The 19,277-nt window shown below is 38.9% G+C and overlaps 1 protein-coding gene across 1 annotated transcript; it reads left to right on the top strand.

The window, feature by feature from the left end:
• The first annotated feature begins 1,350 nt into the window (after nucleotides 1-1,350).
• Nucleotides 1,351-18,398, top strand: LOC128486882 (NACHT, LRR and PYD domains-containing protein 3-like). The gene is made up of 7 exons (XM_053461561.1): nucleotides 1,351-1,522; nucleotides 6,085-6,359; nucleotides 7,298-8,993; nucleotides 10,223-10,309; nucleotides 16,399-16,482; nucleotides 17,726-17,809; nucleotides 17,925-18,398. The coding sequence occupies exons 1-7, from the start codon at nucleotides 1,458-1,460 to the stop codon at nucleotides 18,280-18,282; spliced, it is 2,649 nt and encodes an 882-aa protein (XP_053317536.1). The 5' UTR covers nucleotides 1,351-1,457; the 3' UTR covers nucleotides 18,283-18,398.
• Nucleotides 18,399-19,277: the final 879 nt, after the last annotated feature.

The raw sequence follows: 19,277 nt of genomic DNA on the forward strand, positions 1-19,277 counted from the left end.
AAGAGGGTCTGGATAGACCCTCTATGAACTCATATTTATTGTTGATGCCATCCTGTGAATGACGGCAACGTCATTTACAGGATGGCACTTGTGGTTGCTCTTCGGAGCAATCACAAGGTGATCGGGGTAGGGGGGTAGTGTTGCTGACATGCCTCGATATCGAGGCATGTCAGTAACACCATTTATGCTTAGGAAGCGATTCCGATCGCTTCCTAAGCTGTTTTAGCCGGGCGCCGCCGCGATCTTTGATGATCGGTGCGGCGGCGGCCATTTTTCTTCCGGGGAGGGCTGCAGAGGGCTGCCCTCCCCGGATCCACGGTCAGCCTCACTTGTGAGGCTTCCGTGGATGCTGCAAAGCCGCCGATCGCGGCGAAAACGCCGCGATCGCGGCGATGCAGCTATTTAACGGCAGCCCGTACATGTACGGGCATTGTCGTTAACCCGTTGCACGGCAACCCCGTACATGTACGGGGATTGTCGTTAAGGGGTTAAAAAAATAGTTTACATGAATTAACATTTACTGGTAAAACTTTTATTCAGGCTTTTTCTTTTTTTCATAAATTAATATTCAGATTTGGGGGTCATCTTATAATCAGGGTCGTCTTATAATCGAGGAAATACGATATATATATCGCGGTAGGGTCACTTGAAACACGGTCAGAAGCTTGTGATTTAGATGCAGTTTATTATGAACAGCAACAGAAAAACAAAGTCTCTTTGCACTTTAAGGGTATGCTTCCCAAAAACAAACAAATTATTTGGACACCAAATAATAGAAAACACACAAATAAATAGGCCTACTCCTTTCAGGAGGCTAACTCACAGTAGCTCCATTAGTACCAGTTACTGAACCAGCTACTCTGGGTACCAGTAATAATAAAGCCACATACGAATACTGTCCTTTTTGGAGTACAAGTGTCTTTCACCACTCCTTGGTTTGTAGAGGCAGACCATTAACTTGTAGGTCTCTAAACACTCTATGCCAGTGCAGTTCCCTCCATGCCCCCTCTCTGCTCTTTTAAAACATACAACACAGGTCTGAGCTAATTATCCAGGAGAAGGTGTGTTAGCAGAGGGTAAAAGCTTAACCATTTAATAGCCAGGATACAGGGCTGATATACACATGGCCCTGGATTCTGTCACTATATATATATATATATATACTGTTTGTACAATGATATTTTCTGAGTGGGTAGCTGTGAGCTGTCTAATGGAAATGCCACAATAGGGTGTGTCTGCTGGAAAGCGGCATGTGACAGATACGACATGAAAAGAGGATATAAAGTGACAAGAAAAAATAAAGTGCGGCACACATGGAAAGTAACACAACCAGTCTCTCTGCTGCGCTTAACCAGACAACAAGTTCCTGGAGAGACTGCAGGGGCAGCCGGTACAACTTCATAAAGCCAGTATCTAAGGAGGAAGAGAAGTATTGTTCAACGCTGAACTCACACCAAATGGGTGAGGAGCTGGTTGCTTGTGACGAGAAAGGCACAGCTCCACAGAACTGGCAACTTCCCAGGTAGCCTGGCGGCTTCATTTTGTATACTGCAATATTTGCTTTGTGGCGTCTGTCTTTCAATTGCCTTAGCTCTGGTGAAGATTTGTGTTAACCTTGCAAAAAGCAGTGTTTCTAAACTAACAATACTGAATATGATAAAATAACTGAGATTTGAATTAATCAGCGTACTGGTTTTTAATTTATTTTTAGGGGAAAGTAAGGGTTTTAGTTACATATTTAAGGCTTTCTTTCCTGGCAAATAATAATTTTAACCTTTTCAATATCAAAGTTGTTTAAGCATTAACTATAGAGCCAGTGTCATATGTGTTGTGTTAACAGTGTGTTAACACTTCAGTGATCTGTAAAAGAAGATCTGTATCTCTGCAAGAAGATATAAGCCTGGGTGTCTCTGCAGGATGTTTTCCAGGGTGGAAGGGGCAAATATCCTCCCAATGCTTCCTCTCGCCTACCCCCAATACCTCCTAACCTCATCCCCATTGTCTGCTTTTGTTGGCTCAGGAGAGAAGGTTTCATGGTGGGAGGAAAATGCAATAGCGTACCTAAACTGGGGCGGTCTGCACTGTGTGAGGAAACTTTTTCCCCGCCTAGGGGGAGCAGGAACCTAGGAGGGGAAAGAGTTTTCTCACACAGTGCGTCGGCGCCACAGCAGTGAGCTGCAGGCTTGCGTTAAGCGGCCTAGACGTCTGTGCGGCCCCAGTGATGATCAGCCGGCCCCTGGACCAGTGAAATCTGCAAAAGAGGTAAGGGGGTGGGGGAGACTGATTGAATGAAGTGAGTAGGTGTTTAGGGGCAAAAATGGGACAGGCAGGCTGTTTAGAGGGGCAGAGGTGCACGGGCAGGTTGATTAAGGGGCAAAGGAGGAAAAACAGCCTGGTTGTGCCACCTCTGCCCCCTAAACAGCCTGCCTGTTGCATTTCTGTCCCCTCCTGAAGCAGCCTGCTTGTCAGTAAGTGTTTAGGGGCAGAAATGGGACAGGCAGACTGTTTAGAGGGGCATAAGTGGCACAGGCAGGCTGCTTCAGGGGCAGAGGTGGCACACGGAGGCTGCTTCAGGTGCAGAGGTGGCACAGGCAGGCTGCTTCAGGGGCAGAGGTGGCACAGGCTGGCGGCTTTAGGGGCAGAGGTGGCACAAGCAAGCTGTTTTAGGGGCAGAGGTGGCACCGGGAGGCTGTTTTAGAGGCAGTGGTGGCAGGGGAGGCTGTTTTAGGGGGCAGCAGTGGCATGGGCAGGCTGATTCAGGGGCAGCAGTGGCACTGGCAGGCTGCTTCATTATCAGCGTTGGCACGGGCAGGCTGCTTCATTATCAGCGTTAGCACGGGCAGGCTGCTACATTATCAGCGTTGGCACGGGCAGGCTGCTACATTATCAGCGTTGGCACGGGCAGGCTGCTTCAGGTTCAGCGGTAACACAGGTAGGCTGTTTTAGGTGCATCTGTGGCATGGGGAAGCTGTTTTAGGGGAAGAGACCTACCACGTCAAAGTCTGGCTTACCCTATAGTGATAGGGGTTATGCTGCACAACCGTCAATGTCAGGCTTAGTTTATAGTGATATAGTTATAGCTATACAGTTTATAGTTATGCTGTACCATATCTGTTCAGGAAATGTTATTTATTTAAACTTTAACTTTATTAATAAGTTAATAATTCATTTTTACAGATTTCTATTTTTTTCCAGTTGACATAGAGTTTACAAATTTGTGGTACGGGCAGGCGGCTGCAGGGGCAGAGTTGGCACAGACAGGATGCTTCAGGGGCAGAGGTAGCGCAAGGAGGCTGCTTCAGGGGCAGAGGTGGCACAGGCAGGCTGCTTCAGGGGCAGAGGTGGCACAGGTAAGCTGTTTTAGTGGCAGAGGTGGCACGGGAAGGCTGTTTTAGTGGCAGAGGTGGCACGGGAAGGCTGTTTTAGGGGCAGAGGTGGCACGAGCAGGCTGCTTCAGAGGCAGCAGTAGCACAGGCAGGCTGCTTTAGGGGCAGCGGTGGCACAGGCAGGCTGCTTCAGGAGCAGTGATGGCACAGGCAGACTGCTTCATTGTCAGCGGTGGCACAGGCAGGTTGCTTTAGGGGCAGCGGTGGCACATACAGGCTGTTTTAGGGGCAGTGGTGGTACAGGCAGGCTGTTTTAGGGGCAGCGGTGGCACATGCAGGTTGTATTAGGGGCAGCTGTGGCATGGGGAAGCTGTTTTAAGGGCAGAGGCCTACCACGTCAAAGTCTGGCTTACCATATAGTGATAGGGGTTATGCTACACTACTGTCAATGTCTGTCTCAGTTTATAGTGTTATAGTTATAGCTATACAGTTTATAGTTATGCTGTACCATATCTGTTCAGTAAATGTTATTTATTTAAACTTTATTTATAAGTTAATAATTCATTTTTTCAGATTTCAATTTTTTTCCAGTTGACAGAGTTTACAAATTTGTGAAATAAATATTGTTGCCAACATTCCTTTTTTTGTGTGTGTGGGGGGCACAGACAAGATCTGCCCCGGCTGCTAAATACTCTAGGTTACGCCCCTGGGAAAATGTTAGTTACCCATTAGTAGAAAAAATTATATGATTATGGTAGCAGTAGTAGTACCTGCGCAACAGGAGAACTTTAGTTTACAATGGCTGGGGTGGTAAATATTAGTTACAACTACCCCAGTCTACAAAGTCAGTGGCTGACTGTATATCATGGGAGCTGAAGTCAACAACAAAAATGTTAGTGTGTAGAGTAGGCACTCAAACCTGGTCTATAACTACAATTCCCATGAAGGTAAGCAAGCAATGTGGGTCCTGAATATTATTGGAGATTCAGTAAACAAAAGTTAGTCTTTGCACTGTAAACTTAGTGCACCCCACAAAAGAATCAGCCAACCAAATGCAGCTGCAGTACCAGCCCAATTGTTAAGTACTCTCTTTCCAGGATATGCCCAGGTTGCATCTACAGGATTTACCCAGCACTCCGATTGCGCCCACAGTGGTCTCCTCTGAATCTCAGGTCTCCAGTTCCACACTCAGTCTGGCTCATGTGCACTTTATTCATTCTATACCCTTTAGACACGAAAGAGTAACAGTAATGGATAGACTGGCAAAATACACACATATACTCTACACTTACAAATTCCTGCCCATAAAGAAACATGTCTTTCCATACACACATCTGTATGCAAACATTCAAACTTGCCCTTGCACATAAACATCCTGGCTTACACACATCTCTCATTATCTCTCCTCATCATTTCTTCCCTTTCTGCCCATATCCCCCCTTTATCTCTCCCCGTTCTCTTTATTGCTTCCCCCATGTGTGATCCTCCCATTTTTCGCTCCCTTTTCTTTTTGTCTCCCTTTCTTTTTGATCGCCACCACTCATTATCTTTCCTCCTCTTTGTTTTGATCGCCTTTCTTTTTGATCACTCCTACTCTTTCTATTTACCTCACATTTTCCCTATTTCTCACCTTTCTGTATATCTCAAATACTCTTTCTTTTTAGCTCTCCCTTTTCTTCCTAAATCTCCCTTTTCTCTTTTATCTCCCCCACTTTTCTTTGATACCCCTTTTATTATCTTTTCTCTTTTCTTTAGCTCACATCTTCCATATCTCTGTATCTCCTCCTTTTCTCCCTATATCTTAGGGACATCTCAGGGATATCCCACATTTCATTATCTTTCCCCATCTCTCTTCTTTCCGCTCATCTCTTATCTCTCTTCTTTATCTTTATCTCTCCCCTTTGTCTCAATCTCTCCTCCTTCTCATTATTTTGCCCCAGCTCTTCTCCTATTCATTATCTCTCCAACTTTTCTCAATCTCTCATCTTTCTCATTCTCTCACCTTTTCTTGCAATCTAGTTTATGTCTCATTTTCTCTCTGCTTGATTCACCCGTTCTCTCTATCTCGCAATCTTCTATCTCTCCCCTTTCTCCCTACTGCTTGCTAGCTCTCCTCTTCCTTACTATCTATCTCTTCTGTTCACTTACGTTTCTTAAGTCCTGTAGTGCGAGAGCGAGGTCTGTTCATACAGACCTTTGTCTCGCTGCTCCGTCTCGGCACTGAAGCTTCATGCACTAAGTCATATGATGTCATATTCTTTTGATCAGCATTAATAGCCAGCGAACGAGGGAGTAGGGAGACAGAGGTCTATATAAACAAACCTTGGAGATCTCTCCAACCGCCCTGCTCCTCCAGCACCGCAGGCTCAAATAGCTATACTTATGCGCTAAGCTAATAACCATTAGTTAATTTGTAATTGTATTATTTCCTTTGGAAAATGTTCTATAGCAAAAGTTTATTCATCTCTGCCAACTGTGTCACATGATAGTTAAGTGTTCCCAGTAATTTTTTTAAATAAATATTTTTTTTCTGGCAAAGGTTTGGGGATACAGCAGTATATTAGGAATGCTATTTCCAATACTACATTTAGTTACAAAAGTGTTAAATTAGGCTGAGTAGGTGGGGCACCAGCATTGAACCTTGAGAGAAAAGGATAACATGTCAGATTTACTAAGGTTAACCTACTAAATAGTTCAATTTTTTGTGGAACAGGATCTTTTGGTTAAAAATAAAACCATGTTATTCTTTATTCTTTAGTGAATCTTTCTTACTATTCTTACAAAAACACCGTGTGCAACTGGTAGAAGATCTGGGAGACTGTATTGATTGCATTGCTGAAAGAGGACTGCAAGAAAACTTTTTATCCAAAGATGATTATGAAGAGATTGTGTATGAACGAGGTCCTAGAAATCAAGTGAGAAAATTGCTGGATATTATTTGCTGCCTTGGGGAAGAACATGCGAGGTTCTTTTGTACCATCTCCAAGCAAATTAAAAGCACAAACTCAAAAAAGCAAGTTACTAAAAATAATGGTAAGTATCTGCCTAAAAGAATTGAGATTAATTTAGTAACATAGTTATTTGAGATGAAAAAAGACGACTCATTTCCTTTTAACATTCAAAAATTCATAAATTTCAACCATGCTGGGGATCCAGAAGATGGCAAAAACCACACATTGAAACAATTTCAATTTTTTGTTCAAAGGTCAGTCAACAACTATAACTAATTGTTTACCTTATAACTTTTATATCCCTGTGTATTATTTTTACACATCCACATATGGTCTTCCAAGTTAGTTTTAGACACCACTATATTACTGGGCCACTTGCCTGAACCCCATCCACAAGTTACCAGACAACCCTGTAAATACATCAAAAGGGTCATGAGTGTATATAGTGTGAGATATTACTGTGCTGTGTCACAGATGTTAAGATACAATAAGAATAAGAAATTTAACCAGATCCTAATTTTAGGTACAACGCTAAAGTTTGAAAGCATTTGGAAATGAAAAATTGATTTGCAGAAATTTGCGTAATGATCTAATTATATGCCAGACTCTTGTAAAAAAGTAAAGCTTGGATTCATGCTTGTAACATTTAAACTGTCTTCAATCTTTCATTTGCTGAGAGCTGATTTTGTGTAATAAATGATTTGGAGAGCGCCTGCAAAATGTATTGGAAAAATGTCCTTTTGTCATTAAGAATGTGTAATCCATTTATTGTTTTATGCTTGACTTTTTAACTGCAAGTTATTCTGAAGGTTGTGCTAGAAAAGATACATACTTACTCTCCTTGTGCTAAACACGAAGGGTACTGGTCACTGATCATCTCAGCGGTAATTAGAGGCCATACAGTAGCTTAATTATTACGTATTGAGACTCCTGGAATATGGGAACAGTCATATGTAAAATTAAATGATTGTGATAGTGTTGATAATGGTCATATAGTAATCATTTATTTCCTCATTTCAGAATATCCAAAGCTGATACAGAAGCACAAAGATGTCCTCCTAAGACGAAATGAATACATTAAATATTATAATTCTAGACATGGGGAGAAATACTGCTTCTCAGATCACTTTGTTAATCTTCTGCTTGTCAATGGACATTATACTCTTGAAATTAAGAAAAATGAATTGCTGACATTTGGACAACAACGAATTCATCTCCAGAACAAAAAAGAAACAAAACTTGACTTAAGATCAGACCAACTCTTGCAAAAACTACATGAAAGATGTGCTCCAAAGAGAATCCTTGTTAGTGGCGTAGCAGGAATTGGAAAATCTGTCTTTGTTCAAAAAATCTTATATGATTTTGCTAACAAAAAGGCTTATAGTAAATTTGATTTTGCATTAAATCTCACTTTCAGGGACCTCAATTTAATTAACAAGCCAACTACCTTGCGTGAAATAATTTGCAAAAAACATGGACATTTATCTCAGATCTTAGATGAAATTTTCAATAATAGCGAAAAGCTCCTTATGATCTTTGATGGATTCGATGAATTCAGATTTTGCAGTCAAGTTGATTTAGACCAATATGTATTTGATCCAGATGAAAGAGCAGAGCTTCCACAAATATTCAGCAGCTTACTGAAGGGTGAACTTCTCCCTGAAGCATCCATTGTAGTCACCAGTAGGCCAACTGTCCTCAGCCACATCCCTGTGGACTGTATTGACCGCTTTGTTGTAATTACTGGCTTCTCTGGCTTAGAGATAGAAGATTACTTCCAAAAATTTTATAGAGACAATGTGAAGGGAACTGAAACATTTGGATATGTCAGCGAAAATCATTTTTTGTTTACCTTGTGTTACATACCAGCCTTCTGTTGGATAGTCTGCAGTGTACTGAACGAAAGTTCTGCGCTTCACATTGAACAGCCAAAAACAATGACCGACATATATTGCCACTACCTTGTGGTATTATTGAAATATCATACACGTCAAGTAGATAGCACTAAACATGAAGCCATGTTGAATGCAATTATTGGTTTGGGTCAGCTTGCTTACAACTCTCTTTTACAACATAAAACACTGTTTTATGGGCATGACTCCGAAATTATTAACGAACTGCCAAATGATATTGTAAATAGTTTTCTTGATAACACATTTGTCCAGGAGCTGGACTGTACAGAGAATGTGCTTTCATTCACACACCTTACCATCCAGGAATTCTTTGCTGCTTTTTATTATGCTTATGAAGTCAACCTCTCCTATGATATCATGGATACAAAAGTACAAGAGAAACTTAACATTGGTTCCGGTCACTTGGATTTATTTATTAGATTTCTTTCTGGGTTACTGTCTGTTCGAAACCAAAGTATATTTCAGAAACATCTAAGACTTAATGGGAGCGAGAAAGTGGAGAGTTATACCCTCTGGTTAATTGAATGTCTCAACAAGAGCTGCGAAAAGGGGTATTTTATTCTGAACCTTTTGCACTGTTTTTTTGAACAGCAAAGGAGTTGTTTGGTTCGTAGAATAAAACCTGCTGTGTTACGTCTTAATATGAGTGACAGTATATTCTCACCCATTGACCTGGATGTGCTGACCTATTTTTTGGGCCATGTTGATATGGATATTGAAGAACTTGACTTGACAGCCACGCATGTGAATGCACACTACTTGACGGAGCTTCTACCCTATCTAAATCGGTGTAAACAATTGTGGTTAGTAGTTGATTTCAAGGTTGCTAATATATTTTGTGTCTTGTTAAATTGTGCTACCTAAACAGGAGTGAGCCTGGGATCACTGGCGCCAGGGTGCAGGATTTCATGGTGCCCCTATTGGTAGGCGTGGCAATAAAAGTGATCCCGCCATTCTGTAATGTTCCACCCCTTCTCTTCCTACCCCTTCCTGTTAATGCCCCTCCTCTTCCCTACTATGCCCATCCCTTCCTATTAATGCTATATCCCATGATAATCTCTGTCAACAGCAAACGTGCCAAAGCATTAGAAGCTGTATACATTCAAGGGATACAGTAAAAATAAATTGATGCTTACAATTTAAATAAAATAAATCTAATAAAATGATTGAAAACATAAAATAGAAGGCCACAATATGTTTACTCTATTGAAGATTTCTGAGGCCTACTTGTCAAAATGTAAGGAGGCTATAATAGCAATATTTATTTGTCCGACATCCTTGCATTCTTCCATCGTGAGAGAGTAGTAGAGAAGTGGAACAGCCTCTCAGCAGAAGTGGTAGAGGCTAATACAGTGAGGGAATTTAAACATGCATGGCATAGGCTTATGGCTCCTTAAGACAAGATCAACGACTGATTTAGGTTTGAGTCTTTACAGCAGACTAGATGGCCGAATGGCTCTTATCTGCTAGCAGGTTCTAGGTTTCTGCTGTGTAAATGTTCTAAGCAGGTGTGAAAAAATGTAAGGCTGCTGTATCTTTCAGAAATGTGTCCTTTGATGAGTCAAACTTCACTATCTAAATGTATGATGGACAAATTTGGGTTTGGGGGATGCCGGAGAGTGCTACCTACTGGAATGCATTGTGCCTACTGTAGAGTTTGATGGGGGAGGGATAATCATTAGTGCTAGTGAAGGGTAATGTTAATGCTACAGCATACAAACACATTTTAGACAATTGTATGCTTCCAAATTTGTGACACCAGTTTGGAGGAGGCCCTTTCTTGTTTCAGCATGACTGTGTCCCAGTGTGCAAAGCAATATCCATAAAGACATGTTTTGACGATTTTGATGTGGAGGAACTCAAGTAGCCTACACATAACCCTGACCTTAATCCTGTTGAATAGCTTTGGGATGAATAGGAACATCAAAGTCATGGATAGTTTTTTGACAGGAAACAATAAGCTTCACTTTGACAGACAAAGTTGTAGGATTCAGTTTTACTATAAAAATGCCTATGCTATTTTGTCTTTTAGGGTTGGAGAGAATAATTTGGACTTAGAAGCAATAAAAGTCATCTGTAAAGTCCTGGCATCTCCTGATTGTAAGATGAAACAGCTGGGGTAAGATCTTATTTTTTTTACAGACAATTAACACCACCAGGTTTTGTGATCCTGTAAGTTAATGTAATGTTGCGTTGAAGTCTGTGTGGACCTCTTCTGGAAGAAGAGTTGAACTGGCCACACATAATGTATTGTTAACGTTTGAAGATTTCTTGAAGGTCACCTCACTGAATTCATTATCTGCTAAATAAAAAAGCCAGTGGACATAGTGGAGGGAATGATAATTCTCACATATTAAAAATCTCTTCTTAAACGACCGTTTGGGGTATAAATAGTTTTACTTGAGGGTACCAATCATCCCTGTTTGAGAGTATGAAGAATTTTCACCTTGACTGCCTTTACAGCTGTAACTCTAGAAAAACATACTGTCTATGACTACATACTGGACAGGAGAAATATATTCCAAATTTACTTAAAGTCTGACCATGACTTTTCTTTATGCTCGTTGCAAAACTTAAACGTAATTGCCTTTGTCTCAAAACAAGAGAAACTCACCATATGATGGTGCCAAATCGTCATGGTAACCTTGCTACTGTAAATGACAGTATCGCCGGCCACAGGTTCGATATCATTTAGATTACATGACATTTGCAGCAATGCATGATATGTACTGACAGCCATATGTTTTTTAGCCTAAAGGGCTAATCTCGGTATAATGCCAGTAAAATTGCCTCAAGGACGTAAGGACAAAATGGCAGTAAAATTGCTTCTAAGGTGTGACACTGGCTGTCAATCAATGCATTTTATTTTTAAGGTAAGTGGCCATTTTGCCATTAATTTATCTACTAAAGCTGTAATTAAGCTCTACAGTTTGAAACCAATGAGATTATGTATTGGATTAGTCACTTTATTACCGAAGTCTGTCTAATTATAGAGATTACGCCGTGCCACCTTAGCTCTTCTTGCAGGAGAAGCTCACCATGGCTGGCTATTCATAATTTGCACTGAAATAAGTGAGTTAAAGTGTTTCACCTACGGAAGTCCTGGTTTAGTAACTTAAGTAAACTTTTAAATTGGAAATAATTCACTCATAATTTGTACAAGGATCAGTAAAGCAACCCGAAGAAGCAGCAGGGTTTTTCTTTTAAAGAATTGGTTAACTATTATTTATATGGCAGAAAGCAAACATGGTCTTCATTTCCCTTTGGAATTCTTCTCTATATTTATATATACACTCAGGGGACTAACATGTCCCACAATGCTACCCTTTTCCCCCAAGCAATTGTGAGTGCCATCTTTGCCCCTAAAAGAGCTTATCAGTGCCATCATAGCTCCCAAACAGAATGTCTGTGCCATTGTTGCCCCAAACAATGTGTCTGTGCCATAATTGTCCCATACAACAAGTGTGTGCCCCTCAAACAGGTTTTCTGTGTCATCTTTGCCTTCATGTTCTTCAGTCAGAAAACCAGGTATGGTCTACTTACAAAAACTGCCACACTTTCTGCCTGTCTATTGTTATGTTAGTACTAGTAGTCAAGGTTTAATGGAGATAATTGCACCATTTTGAGTGTTAAGTGTTGAGCTTAACAGGGAGTCCACAAGCACTAGGAATATACCTTAGTGACTGATAATGCCTGTACTACACCCAGAACCAAAGGTCATCTAAGTTTTGTATTTGTTTCCTCGTTTTTGAAAGATTATATGATTCACACCTGAAGTCCCATGAAAAAGGAAAAGCATGTTTATTTAAACTTGAAATACTGTGATATGGAGTAATATTATTCTATAGGTGCCTATGATAACAGCTTGAAATGTTTCTCGTTGTATCATTCCATTGTTGATTTATTGTACCTATACGGTACATGAATGGTACACTTTATACTGTATGTTTTTACTGTGTTAGTATAGACAGTTTGGAAATTAATTGTAAATGAGTGAGGTTTTAAAACTATATCTGATCAGAGGCTCTGCATATAATAATATCTGTTATTAAAGACCTTCAGTATTTTAGAAGGTCTGTAATGTTTTTTTTTTCTGATAAGAAATATATACAGTATAAAGTTATGCACATACTCCACTGGGTGGCATATAGTGCCTTTATATTTAATTCAATCCCTTTTCCACTTACCAATATGTCGGTAGATAATTTAAATAATTTAAAATTATTTATGTATTTAATTTTATAACAGTGCAGAGGTTTTCTAACTGCCCCTCCAAAAAATATGAATTGTATGCTTTTATTGTTTAGATTGTTATTGATTTTATGCTTCCGAAATCCTATCATTCAACATAAGAGGGACAGCAATAGGTATAGGACAATATCCACTGAGCTATAGTATACACATGATTCATATGTAAAAGTTCTCTAGCTTTTCTTTTACTGCTTAGTTCTACTACTAAGTCAAACATTGATTGTATTCACTAGTATCTTCATGAAATAAATTGAACAGATTTGCCATTTTATTCTTTTGTGTTAAAAATTCAATAACAAAACTTTTATAAAGTAGAAACTGCATGTGGAGGAGACTGTGTGTGCTGATACCTGGTCTTTACCACACTTGTGGCTGGAAAACAGTGTGTTGATAACTGGACTGTAGCACACCAGTGGCTTCCAGACTATGTGTTTCTAAATGGACTTTTTCATCCCTGCGGCTGTTAATAGCTAGATTCCGATTATTCTTTATTTCGACAATATTGATTAGTCCAACCCAATTCCATGGGATAATGGCCAACTATGATACTAGGAGCAATGGGGGTTCTACATAAACCCTGTTGTGTGGCAGTTCTAAATGTAGTCTAATCACCATAGCAATCATGTTCTGTTTTTTGCTGATTGCTCCACCTTTACCACTTTCCACCTTTATATATAAAGCTCTATGTGCTTACAAATCTCTTATCTATAAATAATATATTGTTCAAATGTGCTTTAAAACACATGGTTTTTTTTTACATTGTATGAACAAGAAAATGTATGACGTTTTGCTATGGGGCTGGTATAATGACACAATGCTATGGGGCTAGTAAGCGATTATTTTCAGGGCTGTTTATTCCCAGTCCATCCCTGATCGTCAGTGGCCACTCTACAATATATAGGGGGAGCACATAAGATACCACAGTCAAAACTAGGGGGTGCAAGGAATATTCCAGGGAGGGCAGTTGCCCCCTGTAATGACGCCTATGCTGATCGTCCATAACAAATATGATGGAAATACCTGGTAGCCCTCCAGATTTGACCTTGAGTCTAAAGTTAGGCTCTGCTTCCTTGGATCTCCACTTCACTCTGCTCTATCTCTGGGGAAGGAGAACGTTCTTTATCCATGTCCGCTCTCCGCCAAATTTCCTCCAATGCTCAACCAATTTAATACAATCACGCAATTAACCACGCCCCTGGCATGGGTAGTCCATCCTCAATCGTGGCTAGCCTTGCCAGCTCACAGAGCCATGCTTGCCAGGCAGTCTGTCCCCTGAAATTCCCAGGTGTGGTTATGTAATCAACATTTGAGCGGTTCATCTGAACCAAAATTTCCTCAGAGCTTTCTGTTATTTTGATGTTGTATTGTATGTAAATCACCCTGCACTGCGTTGCAGTACTAACTAATGCAGGTAAATAGGTTTATCCTTTTTGGATTAATGCAATAATTTTAGGGCATTTGTATCTGAATTAAGTTGTTATGCAAGTGGTTTTTTGTTATATCTATTGCGGTCTATTGACTACAGAATTCTGACAGAAGACCTGTAAATTTAGCTATAAGGTTAATATGGTTTTTCACCTTTTGAAATGCACCACTGCTCTTAGTCTGACATTCTTTTTAAATGTCAACTAATTTAACAAGAGAATTGGTTTCTGAACTGTGAATAGCTAGACAGCCATTCTGCTTGTGTCATTTCAGAAATCCCAGAAATTGAATTAAAGGTAGAATGTGTTTTTCCTATTGGATGGTGTTCTGTAATTACATAATACATATGAAACAGGGAAGACGTATGACATAATAGTGTGGGCACTGGTTATTTAACATAAAATGCTCTAGTGTAGCACAGGAGAATTTAATAATGTTACTGTAATAATTGTGTACTTTTCATAGACAGAACAAAAAAGTACCCTAGAAAAAATGTTTGCATAGGCATTTGTACAGGGTCTGCATCACCATGGCAACACAGTTGGATAAGTGTTGAATACAAATATACAGAGGAACACATTTTATCACATTTTTATTTTTCCGTAATTATTCCTTAAATCCACACATTGTACTGCACTGTAAAATACAATAACTGTTGTGTGTGTATATATAATTATATATATATATATATATGTATATATGTATATTTATATTAAAAACATACATTGCAATGAAAGCCCTTCTGTATTACCGTGGTTCCAATCATCTAACAACCATCCAAGCTAATTTGTGGTTCTTTTGAACCAATGTGCATAAAGTAATTTGCAAGAATGAAAAACTCAATTTTTGTGTAGCCTTTTACTTAACGATTCTGACTGCATACAGGGGCGGGCTGGCTCAGGGGGCAAGAACCGTTCCAAAAGCACTTTTAACAGGCCACTCACTGGAGTCATGTAACATGATATTACATGACCCTGGTGTTAAAGCTCGGCCATAAGGAAGAGCTCTGGGCAAGGTACTATATTTTTAGCCATCCCATAAACTGAAAGCCATGTAAGACTGCAATACATATCCCTGACAAATGCTATTTTCCCGAAACCGATTTTAAGTGCTTTAACAATGGAACAAAGTCATGTCTGCCCAAAGGTACAAACTTTTACTGTAGTGGGTTGTGGCGGGATTAATACCTTTGCAGTTTCTATGCTTTACATTTTGGAGGTCAGTTTTCAAAGATATCAATGTGGAAACATCTTTGATTACTTATATATTTAATTTGCTAACCATTTTAACTGGAAGTGATTACCATATGTAAAACATCTTAGTTCTAGTTAAGTAATATGTATGGCCAATGGAGAAAACTAATGTTTAAAGTAAACATATTTACATTGAACCTAAAATGTTAGAATATGGGTAGTGGTCCATTCTACTTTAATCCATGCCTCCCAAAAGTTGCAGTTTTCATAGGGAAGTCCTAATTTTCAGACACTGTCTCACTGTTCCAGGTAGCCACTCTTATGTGGGTAATGGAGAACACTGGCTGGTTTGGGAGATCCTTTGGCCCTGCTCCTCACCACCTCTTACCACGCCTAGGGCCTTCCTAGACCAAGTGGCACCCCAGGCAAGAATATACTCTTGCCCCCCACATTATTTACATAGATAGCAGCTGATTCAGGTAGGCAGGGTACATCATACCCAGGCACAGGAAATAATTGCTCTGCCGCCTACTTCTGGCATGTCACTCTGTGCATCGCCTTCATATACTCTAACACTACATGCAACCACACATGCTCAGTCTAACACCAGACACTGACACTCAAACAATTTGCACTAACACACACAGTCTATAACACTGCATGTGGACACTAACACTACATACGGACATCTCCCCACACACACTCACTCTAACACTGTACACTGACACCCCCATACACACTCATTGTAACATTGTACACTTACACACCACGCGTTCCACCACTGTACACTCACACTCTCAGTCTAACACTGTACACTGGTACCACGTCACAACACAGACACCCTCTCTCTCCCCTTTCTAATTATCTATCCATTTTGTCATTATCTCGTCTCTTTTTCTTTATCTTGCTTCTCATCTTTTTCTCTCCCCACCTTTCTTCTTTCTTATCATCTCCTCTTTCTCATCACCTCTCTGCTTACTTTCTCTCCTCCTCCTCATCTCTCTTACATTACACTCTCTCATTTTCCTTCCTCTTTTCATTGGGATTTTGTGGTCTGTTCCTACAGAACTCTGTTTCAGATGTCATATCCAGGGTCTCAGCATCAATTGCCCACAGGTAGTAACTGACCTTGCACTCCCTTCACTTTGAGTAGGTTAGAAGGAGATCCAGGTAGCTGGCAAATGGTCTCTTGTGATGCCTCCTTAAACACATGCTTTTATTAGTAGACAAAATAAAGATAGTTTTAAATGTGATTACACTGATATTTGTAATTATTATTATTATTATTAATATTATTTTAATAATCTAATATAAACATATGTAATACTTCCCATTAAAGCCTTGGATGGACTGAACTAGAAGACAATGGATTTTTAATGATCTATAGAGCACTCAAGTACAACCAGAGCTTGGAAGGATTATGGTAAGTAAAGGAGACTCAACCACTTTGTTTGTTTTTTACTTTTGACTGTATTTCTTTTTTCCTTCCTGAAAATTTGCCTTTATGTAATGATTTTCAAATACGGGCTTGACCACCATCAAAGATGTTACCATGAATAAAACATGGGTAATGTTTAAATGTAATATATTCGTCTATTTAAAGAATAGAATTACATGTTACGCTTCTAAATATTCTCTTTGTACTTTTCAAACCTGCTTCTAATGTGATGCAGATTGCTCACATCTTACGAAAGCAATAACGCTATGAAAACATATACATGCATTATTGATGAAAGGAGACTTGAAACGTCTTTTTTTTTTTTTTGTACCAACAAAATCTCTTGAGTCTTCCCTGTATAAAACAATTTATAATCAAATCTATTTTGTGTGTGGGGTGCAAAGGAAAATGATGAATACATTTACCTGTTGTTTTGGTAAGAGTTCCATTGTGACAATGTCTTTGTCACATTTTAAGTCTGACACAATCAATATGTAAAGAGACACCAAACCGTGTACACAATCACTTATATGAAAAGCTCAATTGAAGAACTGTGCAATCAAAATAGGACCATATGAAGCTTTGGTCTTCAAACTGAATACAATTGATTTTACCTACCAATTAATCGGGCATTTAACTGTCTCTTAAATAAAGAACTATACTGAGCCAGCTGCAAGCTTTATGAATTCATTAACTTAAGTGGGGGGGGGGCAGGGAATATCTGTTAGGGCAACCTATAACCTTATAGTCTATGTACAGCACAACGGGAATCTGCTGGCACTATATAAATTAATGTAATGCATGCAAAGATTAGAATTCTTGCATTAGCATGCAGAAAATGTAATGTAAACAAGGAATACGGGATGCAAAAATAAGATTTTACTAAATCATTTAAATAAACTGAAGTCCCCACATTTTGCCTGTTCTGTTCCTCTGTGAAGCCCACTTACAAGTCTAATAAGACCTTTACATGGAGTGTTAATGTAGGCATCATCTAAATAAATAAGCAAGATTACTTATTAAGCGCTGCTTTTCATTCATAATTGGTTTTCTGCAAAGGCAATAATGTATTTTAATAATGATGCATTTTATTGTGTATTATAATTAGCTATGTTACCTTATGGAGTAGATGCAATATTTATGATAACATAAGCTTAGACCTGAGCTATTAAAATATAAAAGTATATCAGAGTCCACTGTTAAAAAATGATTTCAACTTCTTATCCAGGGTTGAAGGGAATTGCATCAGCTACACTGCTGTGGAGGAGTTTTCAGAAATACCCTCATTCAACTCAACTTTAAAGTATGCAGTGTAAGTATGAGTTAATGTCTTTGCTGCAGTGAATAAGATTAATATTTAAACAGAATTGGCCATGTTGACTATATAATGTATGGTTCAATTCAATTATTTATATTTTGTTTTGCAGGCTTCTAGGGAATGAGCTAAAACCAGATGATTTAACAGCACTTGCGACAAAACCTCACAGAAGAGTCATTGTTGCCCAGATCGATAATGACTTTGGCCAGGAGTTTTGGAAGGGGTGGTGGGATTGGATATTCCAAAGATGCAAAATGTGTAATGATGAAAAAATTGTTGCATTTCTCACAAAGGTGTACAGAGGACTTGGCCTTTGCCTAGGGAAAAACACTGGATGGATGGGTGAATGGTATATAGAATTAGATAATTTCCTGCAGGAAAGAATAATGAACTGCTCAATTAACAACATTAAGAAGAGGATAGAGACTCTTAAGCAGATGTTTTTAGAACAATCAACAAACCTGTAAAACAGATGATCCAGATGATCAGTAAAGAACCTAAATACAGACATTTTCAATGTTTATTATTTTTTTATTATTATCATCTTTTACTTATACAGCACCAAATATTTACACAGCATTTCTTATATACATTCAAAATGGCTGACAAAACTAGAAGTGACATGATAAGACAAGATAAATAGGACCATGCTAGCAAGCTTACACTGCAATGTTCATCTAACTAAAACTTGAGTTTCAATGAAAACCTATCAGACAGGTAATTGAAGGTGTTACGTTGCTAGGGGCCAGTGACATTCATCTTCAAAAGAGGCTCGGGTCAGATCTGGAAGCAACTCTGCAGAGTGAGATTATGATCAGATCAAGCCAAAATAATAATATGGTTAGGACATAATCCAAGATCTAGGCAAAAACAGCTGAATCAGGGTAATGTTACAATCCATTTTCAAGGTTGAAGGTGTTCTACAAGGGCAAATAGGCACATTGTCGATCTCAATATTAAATGGTTCTGCCTTTTATTTCACAATGAACTCTAAAGCTCTATAAACTCTTCCATGACCAATAATTGCCCTCCTACAGACTAAATGTGTTTCTTGTAATACATAAGTGATATTTAGGATGCTAATTGTAAGCAGTATAAAACATCAGTTGACGTCTCTATGGTAACAGAAACTAAAGTACATTATAAGGATCTCAGACCCATCTCTGATAATAACCTTGTTATCAACACTACTGGTTGACACATATCACCTACTATGTACTTTTGTAATTTTAATTTCTGTTGATATAGTTTAATGCTGATGTAACTTTAATGCTATTGTTTTATATTAGTCTGACCCATATGTTGATTTACATGGTAGTATGTACATTTTGTGTATTCTTTACTGTGTATTATAATGTTGTGTTAGAGGATCAGTATCTTTATGCATCAACTGTGTGTGATATTTACTATCTATCTATATACTGTAAATATATATATTTTACATGTATTATTTTTATTTGTA

Source organism: Spea bombifrons, chromosome 1, assembly GCF_027358695.1.
Source record: "Spea bombifrons isolate aSpeBom1 chromosome 1, aSpeBom1.2.pri, whole genome shotgun sequence".
NCBI classification, from domain to species: domain Eukaryota; kingdom Metazoa; phylum Chordata; class Amphibia; order Anura; family Pelobatidae; genus Spea; species Spea bombifrons.

Coding starts and splice junctions, on each gene's coding strand:
- LOC128486882 (XM_053461561.1), top strand. CDS start 1,458: ATGGGTGAGGAGCTGGTTGCTTGTGACGAGAAAGGCACAGCTCCACAG. Junction 8,994..10,222: donor AATCGGTGTAAACAATTGTG/GTTAGTAGTTGA, acceptor TTTGTCTTTTAG/GGTTGGAGAGAATAATTTGG. Junction 10,310..16,398: donor TGTAAGATGAAACAGCTGGG/GTAAGATCTTAT, acceptor TTCCCATTAAAG/CCTTGGATGGACTGAACTAG.